Source organism: Lacerta agilis, chromosome 7 (assembly GCF_009819535.1).
Source record: "Lacerta agilis isolate rLacAgi1 chromosome 7, rLacAgi1.pri, whole genome shotgun sequence".
Taxonomy (NCBI): Eukaryota; Metazoa; Chordata; class Lepidosauria; order Squamata; family Lacertidae; genus Lacerta; species Lacerta agilis.
This window is the reverse complement of record NC_046318.1, coordinates 39476831-39489131: the sequence shown is the minus strand read 5'-3', so window position 1 is coordinate 39489131 and position 12301 is coordinate 39476831. Positions and strand designations below refer to the sequence as shown.

Genomic DNA, 12301 nt, shown 5'->3' with positions numbered 1-12301 from the left:
CACCAGAGTACTCCTTAATAACTGCAAAACATTTGAATTTTCTGAGTCGGTCTAAACTTTCCTCTGCAATGAACAAAAGAAACTAGTAGATAGATCCTGCAACCAGGATAAATTGTCCTGTTTGCAGATCCAATGCCATATATCGTAAACCAATGCAATCTGTCATATTTTGCATTAAACATAACCATCTTGCTTAGCGAGTGTGAATAATGGCCAGCCTGTTCCCAAACCTATAGACCTTACTCATCCATAGCTCTTAGAAGAGGCATCCGTCATGTGGGCAGGGATAGCATGGAGCCTCTTTCTTCCCTAGACAACATTCCTGATTCCCGGGGAACACACAATGCCCGTGGCACCTCAGTTCACACATGCGCCTTTTATATAAGCTTCCAGTAAGATCCAGCTTAGGATAGCAGTATCATTCAACAAATGTTGGGGAATAATGTGTTTTCCAGCACATTGTGTGAAAATACAGTATTCTTGAAGCTTCATCCTATGCATGTTTATACAACAGTAAGTTTCACTGTACAGAGTGGATCTTAACACCAAGTAAGGGCTCATCCAGAAAACCTGATTGCCATTGCCTTGATTCAGTGGCAAAATGTGTGTTTTCCTGGGGAAAGCGCCAGGACAAACAACAACAATACTCAGGCATGGAGCTTTAAAACCTGAACTTAGGTAGGAAAGCGGCAAGAAAGGAAGCCTCCTTTAAAGAGTGTCCTTCAAAAAGTACTCATTTTATTAATAGTTAGAACACAGAAGTCTGGCAATTAATCTTCACTAGGACCATGGCCTCCAAGGGGGTTCAAACTCTGTTTCCTGTCCATCACCGCTGAGTCACTTAGGGCTGTGTTATGCTTCCATTAGTAATAACTTTAGCTGGTTCACTGTCCTTGAGGGTTTTTCTGGTGGCGGCGAGGGGGCGGCAGCCTTGTTTTCACTCCAGTATCATGTTTTGACAATAGGTTAGATTCCTGTAGAGCCAGCATTGTGACTTTTTGTGGCTTTCAAGTGTTTTTCATTATTTACCCATGCTGTTGCAACTGCTCACCACTGCTTTTGTTATTTGACTTACAGATTTCTTGGGAGACCACCTGCCCATTTTTTTACATCCAAAAGCAAGGGGGGTGGGGTGGGGGGAAATAGCTCAACTTTTTTTTTCTTTCCAGGAGAGGAGAATACCTATTTAACATGTTTGCCACATAACTTGTGTTTGTCCTTCATGAATTAATCATGGAGGGGGCGTATGTGTGTTTGTTTACCCGGACTGGATAGTCATTAAATTTGTGCTCGGATATAGCTTTTGCCCTGGAGCTCTATGCATCAGGATGGTTTTAATTGCAGACAGAGGAGCCACTGGGAGGCTTTCTCTCACACAGGCACCTGCTGCAGATGATTCAGCCCTTCCATTCGCCTCTAGCAGGGCCTGCATACATCTGCCAATACCTGTCATTATCTGAGGCAGGCTTGTCAAAACCCTGCATCCTTTAAGCTCTCCTGAATTCCAGCAAGGGACCCTCGTCGGTTTTCCTGGCACTTGTAGACCACAGTGCACCTGGTATTTAAATGGCAGCAAAATGTGTTTTGATTGTTTTCCTCCTTTAATGAATCTACCTGAGGGACATTTAGCTCTTTATCTGGTAGCATGTAACCGAGTAGCTCACATTTACACTGTTTCTGTGGAGAGACCAAACACAAACAAACAAACAATGCTCTCCTCTCTCCCCCCACCCTCAACCCCTTGCATTCTTGTGCTATTATACTGATCCATCTGCCATAGGTTCTGTAACAAAATCTGCAGAGGTCCCCCAGGAGTGTTTTGCTCTGGTAATCTACACTAATGATTTCTGAACATAGTTAGCCAGCTTTATGAAGACCTCATTAGAATGTGACTGAATTCCCCCCAAAAATGCAAATAATGTCTCATTAGAATTTAAAGCAAGCCATTATGGAGTTGCCATAAAATATATTCTTTGAAAAATGATATGATGCAAGGGCTGGTTTCCACAGACCTTCCACACCAGCAGTGCACCACCCCACATATACAGAAAAATGTTGTGGAACCTCTCCAGTGACTAGAGAATCATGTTGGATCAAAAGTGGCTTTATCTAAGTCTTTCAGAAAAGATCTATCAGCAGGCATCAAAAGGTCTAGCAAGCTGAGGGACGTAAGGCAAAGATTCAGTGCCAAGTCAATGGAGGGAACTGGTGCCACATCAGCTCCACATCATGGAAACTCCATTGCACCAGTACACCATCTCCCCCTTTTTCATAACCATGGCTTCTGGACCAAGCTTGATCATTGCTCATGCTGCCCCACTGTCTTTGCTTTGCCTCATTCCACCCTAAACTAAACAGACGACAGTTTGACAATGGCTTTAAAAATATTTTCACTGACCCTAACTTACATCTATGTGGATGACCATAGGTGCAGTCCATACTGTTTCCACATGCTTGTGTAGGAATGATGCTAGAAATATTATTTAACTGTCCTGGAACGTGATGGTCATGCATTTATTGATTTGTACTATCTTGGCCCACCGGACATAGTTATTAGCTGCACATTATCAGTCAAGTTCAATAATTATTGAGCACCACTATCTCTGGATCAGGGTCAGTGCATTTAATGATAAAAGCTAGCAATTTTATCCTTGTTCTGGGTTGCAGCAACATACGCAGTGAATATAAATTGCCAAGACTCCAGAGAAAAAGATGGATATGCATGTTGTGGATCAAGTGTATAGCGGAGGATTTTTGCATCTCTGGGTTGTTGTGTTTGCTGCAGCAGTCCGACTGCCAAAGTGGCAAGCCACTTTTAAGCAGCAGTTCTGTGCACACTTACCTGGATGTGAGCCCCATTAATCATAATGAGACTTAGGTCTAAGTAAACATGCATGAGAGTGTGCTGTTTAAGGTGAGTGATGGCTTTCCTTCTCAGCAGCTGGAACTGCTGTTGTAATAAACAAAGTTTAGGTTGTGTTCACAGTTGTCCCCCATGCATGCATACATCACTTCTTTATATGCTAACTGAAGCCACTGCCATCGTTGAACAATAAAACACTTAAGCAGTCATTTATTTCTGCACAAAAAATGGGGAGAAATAACCATCCATGTTATAGTTAATTTCGTTTATCTTACTTTAAAACAAATGTAAACGATTGTAATTTTCCAGTAGAGATGAAGGCAGATCTGAAAGATAACATTTTTTTAAAAAAAAGATGCTTCATAAAATTCAGCAGTTGAAAATCTTTAATCTGGCACATCAGTAAATAAGATAATGTGTCTTACCAATCAAACCACATTTCTGCTTTCTAAATGTACAACCAGAAATTACAAGTTGGCTTTATTCCATCATGCATAGCAGGAGCAAAATCCTTAGGGGGAACAATTGGCTGTTATTCTCTAGGAAGCTAGGCAGACTCTTCTATAATCGTTTAATAAAGATGTCCCCAAATCAACAGTGCTTGCCTCACTGAGCAGGGCAGCATAAAACATGTGCAGAACATTGCCCTTTGTAACACCAAGAGAAGGTCTGATTGGTTTTCCATTTATCTTGCATGCTGTTTTCTACTAGAGAGTGATGCTCTAGATCCTAGAATGTGTAAAATCAATAGCGATTCATATCTTAAGCCTTTCTAAACCAATTAAGGGTTTCCAGTTAGAAAAGTGCAAATAACTGGTCTTGACGAAAATACACAAATATGTGAGGAGGTTTAGATATTAAGAAAGGAGCAGAATTCACAAGCTAGTGTCCTTCGACAAGGTGATGTCAGGCTGTCTTGTACACTGCTGCCACAGTATGTAGATTATACATTTTGGTAGTCTAATTAAGTTTTAACTAAAGAAAAGTCCTGAAAGTGTTAGGGCCAAGCTCTTTTCATCCAACCTGCAGTATTTTTTTTATAAATGCAAAATGCATCAGCTAAAACAGATTGGTAATTAACAGGATCAGAGCAAGCATGAAGAGGAAATGAGAGAGAGAGAGAGAGAGAGAGAGAGAGAATCCTGAAACTGGTCTCTGCTTTGAGACACCCATTGACACCTCTTATTTGTTAGCAGAAGAATCAGTGTTCCTGAGAAAAGGCACCCAAACAGGTCTTTGTGACTGTGCTTGCTAATTACTATTGTCTTTGGTATCCTAGTCTCCCACCATAATTACAGTCCTACACTTTGGAAGCTTAATGTCACAGCAGAAGAGGAAACCGTCAGTTGTGCTTAACACTGGAAGTAATGCAGAGTGACACTGAACCGCTGTGTCATATGTGCATGTCCACAAGCTCTGGCAGCGGAATAGTGTCAGTGTCAACATGACTTGGAAATTTTCTGGGTAGCATGACTTGTCCTGTGCATCAATACTGTGAAATTTTCCTCTTTAACTAGTTTATACATCGTCTACTTACTATGCCCTAGTGCAGGGCTGAAGAACAGGGTCCAGCTGACAAGCTGCATCCTGAGCTCGCACACGGGCCACTTGGACCACCCATTTGTCAATCATGTGATGTCACCACAACATCAGGTGATGTAACTTCATATGGTGTGGTTTGTTTGTATACCGCTTTTTGGACCATAGGCCCCCAAAAGCAGCGAGCAACATTAATACATACATATAATCAACCAAAACAATATAGAGTAAAAACTTTAATATTAAGCTATCAACAATGCAATTGGAGTGCTCTCCTAATTCTTTCCTTTATTCCTTGGCAAGTGATGCTTGGATTCAAGCCACATCTGCAAAGAAAGAGGAGGAAGAATTGGGGGTTTGGCATCAAATACAAGTCTCACTTCTAGGAGGGATTAACTTGACCCAGGAGCTCCCAGCGGAGCTTTCATCTGGTGCCAAGTTTAAGGACACAAATGCAAACTCCACTTGCAGAGAAACAACCGGGAACAGCCTTTAATGCTTCTGGTTGTTCCTTTGCAAGTGTGACATCAAGTGTTGGAGGAGGGCAGTGTGTGCCCAATTAGGATCCCTGCTGAGATCCTAGTAGAGTCACCTGCCTTGGGTGAAAATACAGTCCCGATACATGTTCCGGTAATACTGAGCTCAGGGTTCTCAGCTGTGTAGTGTGCAGTACACTATTTTGCATGAATCAGCTGCTTTTCACAATATACCAGCATACCAGACAGTTTGGAGAACTAAGATTAACTATCTAGCATATAGCACTGAGGCTGCAGATCAAATGCCATTCCCCTTTACTTGCACAAAATGCTTCAGTATTCAGCAATGTTTTACTCAATACAAGAAAACTACAACAGCAGCAAAATGATGGAATTTGGCATTCCTATACTCAGTGAGAAATGGAAGTTCAAACATCTGCTAATTAGTTTAAATTCTGTCACATGTTGGTTTCAACACACTTTAAGTGCCAGTGGTAAAGAAATAATTTGTGATGTTATCTCCTCATTGTAGCAAACTATGCAATTGTTTGAAAAACGGATAAGGGTCCTGCACATTTTCTATGTCAGTCAAGATAATTGTATTTGGGTAAGGCCAAACTATCTTATAGCATTTATATTATTTTCTAGTGTATTACTCTTATCTCCTTATAAGATAGCAGAGGAATCTGTGCAGGAAAAGAAGCCTGAAAGATATATATTTTTTGCCTGAATATGCTTTTAAAAAATAATTATTTAAAATATTAATAGCTGGGCTTTCAACAGTATCAATATCAGGGTGTCATACAGCATACAGTTTTCCTCATGTCATGTGCACCTGCCCATACCTCACGTCATCTGATGTCAGGTCTGGGGCAGGTAAAACCACAGCTGATTAGGCTATCAGGCTAGCCAAGGTAGTCTCTGGGGTATAGTTGGAGGACCCTAACTTGATAATCCTGGCTGATTTGAAGTAGCCACATGAAGGCTGATGTCGAGCCAGCTCAAGACCATGACCTCCATGACAACCATGGGTCTCTCTCAGATGGTCATCAGTCCCAACACACCAGGCAGGGCACACCCTTGATGTGATCTTTGCTCCAAGTTGTCATAGTTAGACCATTGTTTGGTTAAGTTTGGACTGGCAAAATTCTCAGAATTTTGTAATATAGTCCAGCAACCAAAAATGCATACATAATTACTTTATATTATAAGCAAAAATGCTTATGAAATGTGTTTATTGGTGCAAATATTTTTAAAAATGAACCACATTAGGATAAATTATGTGTAAAATGTATCTATTAAGGAAAACTGCATGTTAGAATTCAAATTTAGACAAGATACAGAGGACATAGTGAGCAGGGGTGATTCCACGAAGGGAAGGGAAGAGTTGTAAAAAGGCAAAAAACTGTTAACTAAAAATGATAAAGATGAAAGGACAAGACTGATGGCCTGTAGTACCTGAGAATCTATGCAATCCCTTCAGTATTGAAACTTTTTTTAAGTATACATTTTTTTAAATTGCTATGACTTTTCAATGAAGAAGAGTGTCCCCTTCTGCAACAAATATGTTTGGAACTTACAAATCCCTATCTCCCCCCCCCCCCAGCTACAATTCCCAGTTCCTTGGAAAATAGGTTTCACTGTGAACCCCTTTTATGAATTGTAGCTCTATGAGTGGGATTAGGGTCTACCCTTAAACTATAGTTCCCAGGATTCTTTGGAGGAAGCTATGGTTATTTAAAGTGGTATGGCGCTATTTTAAATGCAAAGTGCAGGTGGGGCCTTGTTGTGTTTAAGATCAGCTGTCACAATATGTCATTGTGTTAGGCTGGGGAAACTATCACGTTTGGGATGCAGGGACTGTTGCTTGAGCATCACAAGTTGTGGATTATGTTGTCAGTCAGACAATCCCTGATATTGAGGCAGTGCAACCATTTCATTTGGCAGCACCAAACCATCAGCAGTCACCATCTGCTGAAGTACATTATAGCATCATGTCACAAACCATGTAAAGGCACTTCAGCCATCATGGATTTGATGCAGTTCTAGAAATGTGATATACACAACTAATCTGATAATATAAATGAAAGGCATGATGGCAAGATGGACGTGCCCAACTTCCTTTGTACAACCAGCTATTGTAGCCATATCAGACCAGCCAGTAGCTGTGTGCGTCTGACTGAAGTGCCTGTTAGATATTTAATCCTGCCTCCAAGAAATGCCATATAAGACTGCATGCCTGTTTCATCATCTACGGTACAAGTTGAATTCTAAATTAAAATTAGCATGTGTAAAAGTGTCCATCTAGTGACCTCATATGAGCTATCAATATCAACTCTACTAGAGATAACCAGTAAGTAATTTAAAATTCCCTGTGCAGCTAGAAGATTAATTTGGCTGCCAGTTCACATATTAGTATCACTTTCAGCTATAAAGAACTGTGAATTGCTGTACTTACTCATGACTGCTAACTACTTCAAGGTACCGCTGAATTGACTTTTACAACATATGGGTGTGTGCTTGGAAATACTCATCATTTCTTAAAGGTGCATGAAATGCAGTGAATGAAAAGTAGTTTGCACGTGTGATTCATACAGAAAGAAGAGGTGTGTGCAGGGCAGGGAAGCCTTCCAGAAGTGATGCTAAAGTTTATCCATTGTTCTTTATAAAGCAGATGAGCCCTTTCTTTTTCCTAACTTCTATTTCAGGCCTCTTAATGGCTCCTGAGAATACTGTAGGAGTAACATGGAAGCAGTGCTAAAACTGCCAGAATGCCAAATAATAATCAGGCTTAATCCACCCTCATACGTTTTGTCTCTAGACCTGTTCAAAACTATCTGGTTCATCTACCTGCAGTGTCAGTATAATACTTTGTCTGAAAAGGAAGCTTATCTGCTTTATAAAGCATCTCACCTTTAGGGGTTCCTTTCCAGCCAACCATGCTCAATGCACAGCCATCAGAGTGTGGGGCTAGCAAGTGGGGAACTTATTTCTAAACTAGCTCCAGATCTGAATCTTTTAGCGTTGTTGTAAATATGTGTGTAAAGGTAAAGGACCCCTGACAGTTAAGTCCAGTCACGGACGACTCTGGGGTTGCAGCACTCATCTCACTCTATAGGCCGAGGGAACTGGCATTTGTCCACAGACAGCTTCCGGGTCATGTTGCCAGCATGACTATGCCGCTTCTGGCGAACCAGAGCAGCGCATGGAAATGCTGTTTACCTTCCCGCCGGAGCGGTACTTATTTATCTACTTGCACTTTGTGCTTTCGAACTGCTAGGTGGGCAGGAGCTGGGACCGAACAATGGGAGCTCATCCCGTCACGGGGATTCGAATCGCCAACCTTCTGATCAGCAAGCCCTAGGCTCTGTGGTTTAGACCACAGTGCCACCCACTTCCCAAAATATATGCGTCTACAAAAATATGTGCGTTAGGCAGCATTAATAACAGAATGTTCTATACATATTAATGTGAAACTCTACATAGCTTAGACTACCTGTAAATGTAAATTGGTACTGACATCAAGTTGTTTTCCATCACTTTGGGTAAGTACAGTGAAAACAATGTTTACTGACATTTACTTATCAAAATCTAGATTTGTGAAGAGTGTGCATAAAATTTACATTGTAAACCAAACTAAGTTATGGGTATAAAATGAATACAACGCATGGTGTATCTTTATAATGTTTCCCATAACTCCCTACTCCCAAAAAAGCCAAACAAGAGGAGCATTTTGATAGACTTAGTAGGTTTGGATGCAAGAGTCCCAACTTCAATCGTTATGAAGTTCGCTGAATCGAGCATGTCTTGGTTTCTCTACAGAACCTGCCTCATAGGTTTGTTTACTGATGACATGTGTTTTACAAAAACAGTAGCTAATGAAACTCAGGATCTGATCATTTTAAAGTGAAAACTCTCTTGGAAGTGTCTCCTCCCCAGGGTCCAGTCTTCTCAAACTTTTGTATCATATAAGCAAAAGTTACCTTTCAAATCTTATGGCTACCAATTTGACAAGTTTTGTGTCTCTTCCATATTTAATTCATTATAGTTACCTAAGAATGCTTCTATATTTGTTAATAACCCTTAGAATAATGTGTTTCATTGACAAATTTAAAGTCTGCTATCTCTCAAATGAATTTCCCATTGACCGTTGTAACCGACTTATTTAACAAAGGACTCTTCAATAATATTTCAATATTTCAGTTGTTAGGTAAACCTTGCAAACTGAGTTATGCACTGAAATCCTATTTACCGCTGTGTTCCATGGGGCTAGCTCCTAAGTAAGTACATTTAAAATTGTGGGCTGAAGTGGCTTTCAGAAATTAGGCTCCATTTATTCAAAGCAGAAGTGCCAGCTTACGAGGGTGATGGGGCAATGTCCCAATTTCCCAATGTCAAGCATGTGATGTATCAGTAGGTCACTGGGCCAGGAAGCAGACTCTGTCCTTATCCAGTGAAGTCTGGGCTCTCAAATTTCAACAGCGCCCTGTGCAACACTAACATTTGGCGTTTCCCCCACCTCCAGCTTCGTTCTGCAGCATTGTTGTGGCGCCTCCTGTAGGACTCTGCCCAGTGCTTCCGAACTGGTCATGCTACCTTAAAACTGCTTCTGTTTTATCTCAGTGGTATCCTTTCTATGGAGAAAAGGAAAGCATAGGTGCACTTGGAGACACTGTTGTAATGAGTACAAAACTGCCCTTCATCCCTGATATGGGATGGCCCTGCCTTTGCTGACAGGGATCTGACAGTGGACTGCAATATGGTTCTGCACGCAGACTGCACAGAAAAATACTCTGTGCTCCTTGAAATAGGTTTTGCATTTCAGAAGTACATTAGCTTGATGTAACAAAAGTAGCCAGTAAGTTTTCTCTTAAAACAACGTGCCATACCCTTTAAGAAAGGAGCGGTTGTTCCTTCCTGCCTTTCTCCTACCTGTCTTCTGCTGGACAGACACTAGATATCCTGGGGATACAAACTTGCAAATCCAACAATATGCAGCCAGAAGCACATGGTGTCTATACACATCCTAAGTCTGCAGATCAGTTGGAGAAATTGCATTTTAAGAAGGAACATATTCGTAAGCCAGAGTGTCTAGACTATGCTGTTGTATGTTTCTTTTCTAAGCCAAGCAATTCAGTCCAATCTATTTTTTAAATTGTTTATCCGGCTAAACTGAGCACTGTGGAACATCGGCAAGTGCCCATCTCAAAAGGAATTGTGCTAAAGTTAGAAACCTGATTTAGGTCCCATGCTGCAGCTGTTTCCTTCTTCGCATGTGCCTTGGACACATTGGTGTGGATCAGATTCTACCTATGGAAGAAACAAAAACAGCAGGCAGAAAAAGGAAATGAGGGTCACAGAGTGGGCATTGATGGTTTGCGCCAGACTGGGGATCATGGGAAGTTCTGTTTCTTCTGAACAATGCGGAGAAAAACACATTTTCCATGGGGGGGGGGGAAATTGCTGTTACAAATAGCTGCCTGACAATGGAGACAAGCACTGTGAACCTTTTAAGTCAGGGATTTAAACAATGCTATTGGTCTGTATTATCAAGCAGAACAGACAGACAGATAAACAATGAGCTTTCAAATGTGTTTCTTGTGGTTTCTATTTCCCTGACTGCAGGGCTTTGTGTGTGTGTATTTTCCAGAGAGAGTTTTAGGAATTGTTACAGAACTGGCAGCAAAATGCCAGACAGAGATAAAATGAACTACATGGTATGCTTATTTTGCATCAGTACTTTGCATCTGGTGTTCAGATGTTATTTTTTTCCCTCAGTTGGAAGCAATATAAAGTATCCTGCCATATATACACAAAACTTTGCACATTGCTTTGGATGCTGCTACAGAATTCTACATATTACAGGTTCTGTCCTGTCGGTCGTGCCACAGGGCCTATGGATGGGATTCCACTTGACTCAAGAGAGCCATGTTTCCACAACAACAAACATGAGAACACAGAAACAGTTGTGTGGAACAAAGGAACTATATACAATTTCCATATCACCAAACCCTTCATCTCCACAACACAAGGCATGTGCATAGCACATGGAGGGAGCATAGTGGGTGGGGCTATAATATTTTAGAAGGAAGCATGGAACTTTAAATTTTAAATCTGTGTGGTTTTTAGTAAAATAAATAAATAAATGCATTTACAAATAAACATACATTTCTATGAGTTATTGTGTATATGTGTGTACACACTTGTGTAATTTTATTTATTTTTATTTAAAAGCATTTGTGTACCACTCAATATTACAAAAATCTTTAAGCAGTGCACAGTCTAAACACCAATGTCACTAAAACAAAAACATAACCTAAAACTAGTTTTTAAAAAGCAATATAAAAACAAATAACAGCAAATAAAACAGAATTTCAGAAGATTCAGACATGGAAAACAGGGTCCAATCATACAACTCAGGGAAATCTTGTGCAAAATGTTAAGTGTTCACAAGAAGGAAATGTTAAGTGTCTCTTGCCCCAGTTTTGCATATGTGTTCCTTGGCTAGGGATGGGCTGTTTGAAGTAACTTGCCAAGTTTTCTGCTAGGGGCCTAATGAGTTATTCAGTCTTACTGGGCATCAGGTTCAGGTCCACAAATAGAATCTTTTTGTCATTCAAATCTTATTACTGTATATGTCAGATTTTACACATTCTGTGTTATGTTTTACACATACATGGCCCCCCTGCTTTTCTGTTAGGTTTCAGAGCAGTTATTATCTCCCCCCCCCAAAAAAAAATATCTTTCTTCCACTAAAAAGGAATCTTGTCACACTGTGCTTTTTCATAAAGGAGTGAGACACTTTAGAGACAAATAACCAACTTCAGGAGGATGTGAATGTTTAAATGCAGCTTTGTTGCTTTTCCCCCTGGATACTCCCTCAACAGGGAGAAAAACAGGAAATGAGTGGTTATTTTAACTGAGCTGTTCGTGGCATAAATACTAACGTGATTCATACAATTTCCCCAACTTGCACTGAATGCTGTTTCCACCTTTAACTCGCAGAACTGTTCTTTGAAAAAGAAGATTGTGTTCTTTAAAACTAATGATCCATTTCTTTTGTGTAGGCAGCATGGCTGTTTTATGGGCAGTTCAATTGTACATCACTGCAAAAGTGTTAAGAAATGCTTCAAATTGAAATATATATAAACCTTGATTATTTTTTTTATTATTTCTAAAAGGTCAAGTGCTGTAAATACTGGCCGGATGACACAGAGATATATAAAGACATTAAAGTTACTCTAATAGAAACAGAGCTCCTGGCAGAATATGTTATTCGAACATTTGCTGTGGAAAAGGTTAGTGTTTAAAGATACAGTTTCTCATATGTTTCTAAGCATGTCTATGTTAAAGTTGCAACATCTTTAAAGTCAAGCCATTACTTTGTGGGTAATACTCTACTGCCCCCTAATGGTGAGGTCAG

The 12301-nt window shown here is 40.3% G+C and overlaps 1 protein-coding gene across 19 annotated transcripts in view; it reads left to right on the top strand.

Annotated features, from left to right (window-relative positions):
- PTPRM (protein tyrosine phosphatase receptor type M) overlaps positions 1-12301 on the top strand; it is a 395593-nt gene that overhangs the window by 368192 nt on the left and 15100 nt on the right. For all 19 annotated transcript variants that reach the window (XM_033154926.1, XM_033154917.1, XM_033154915.1 and 16 more), the window contains one exon: positions 12060-12176. In XM_033154926.1, coding sequence (XP_033010817.1) covers positions 12060-12176 — 117 coding nt within the window. The remainder of the gene's footprint in view (positions 1-12059; positions 12177-12301) is intronic.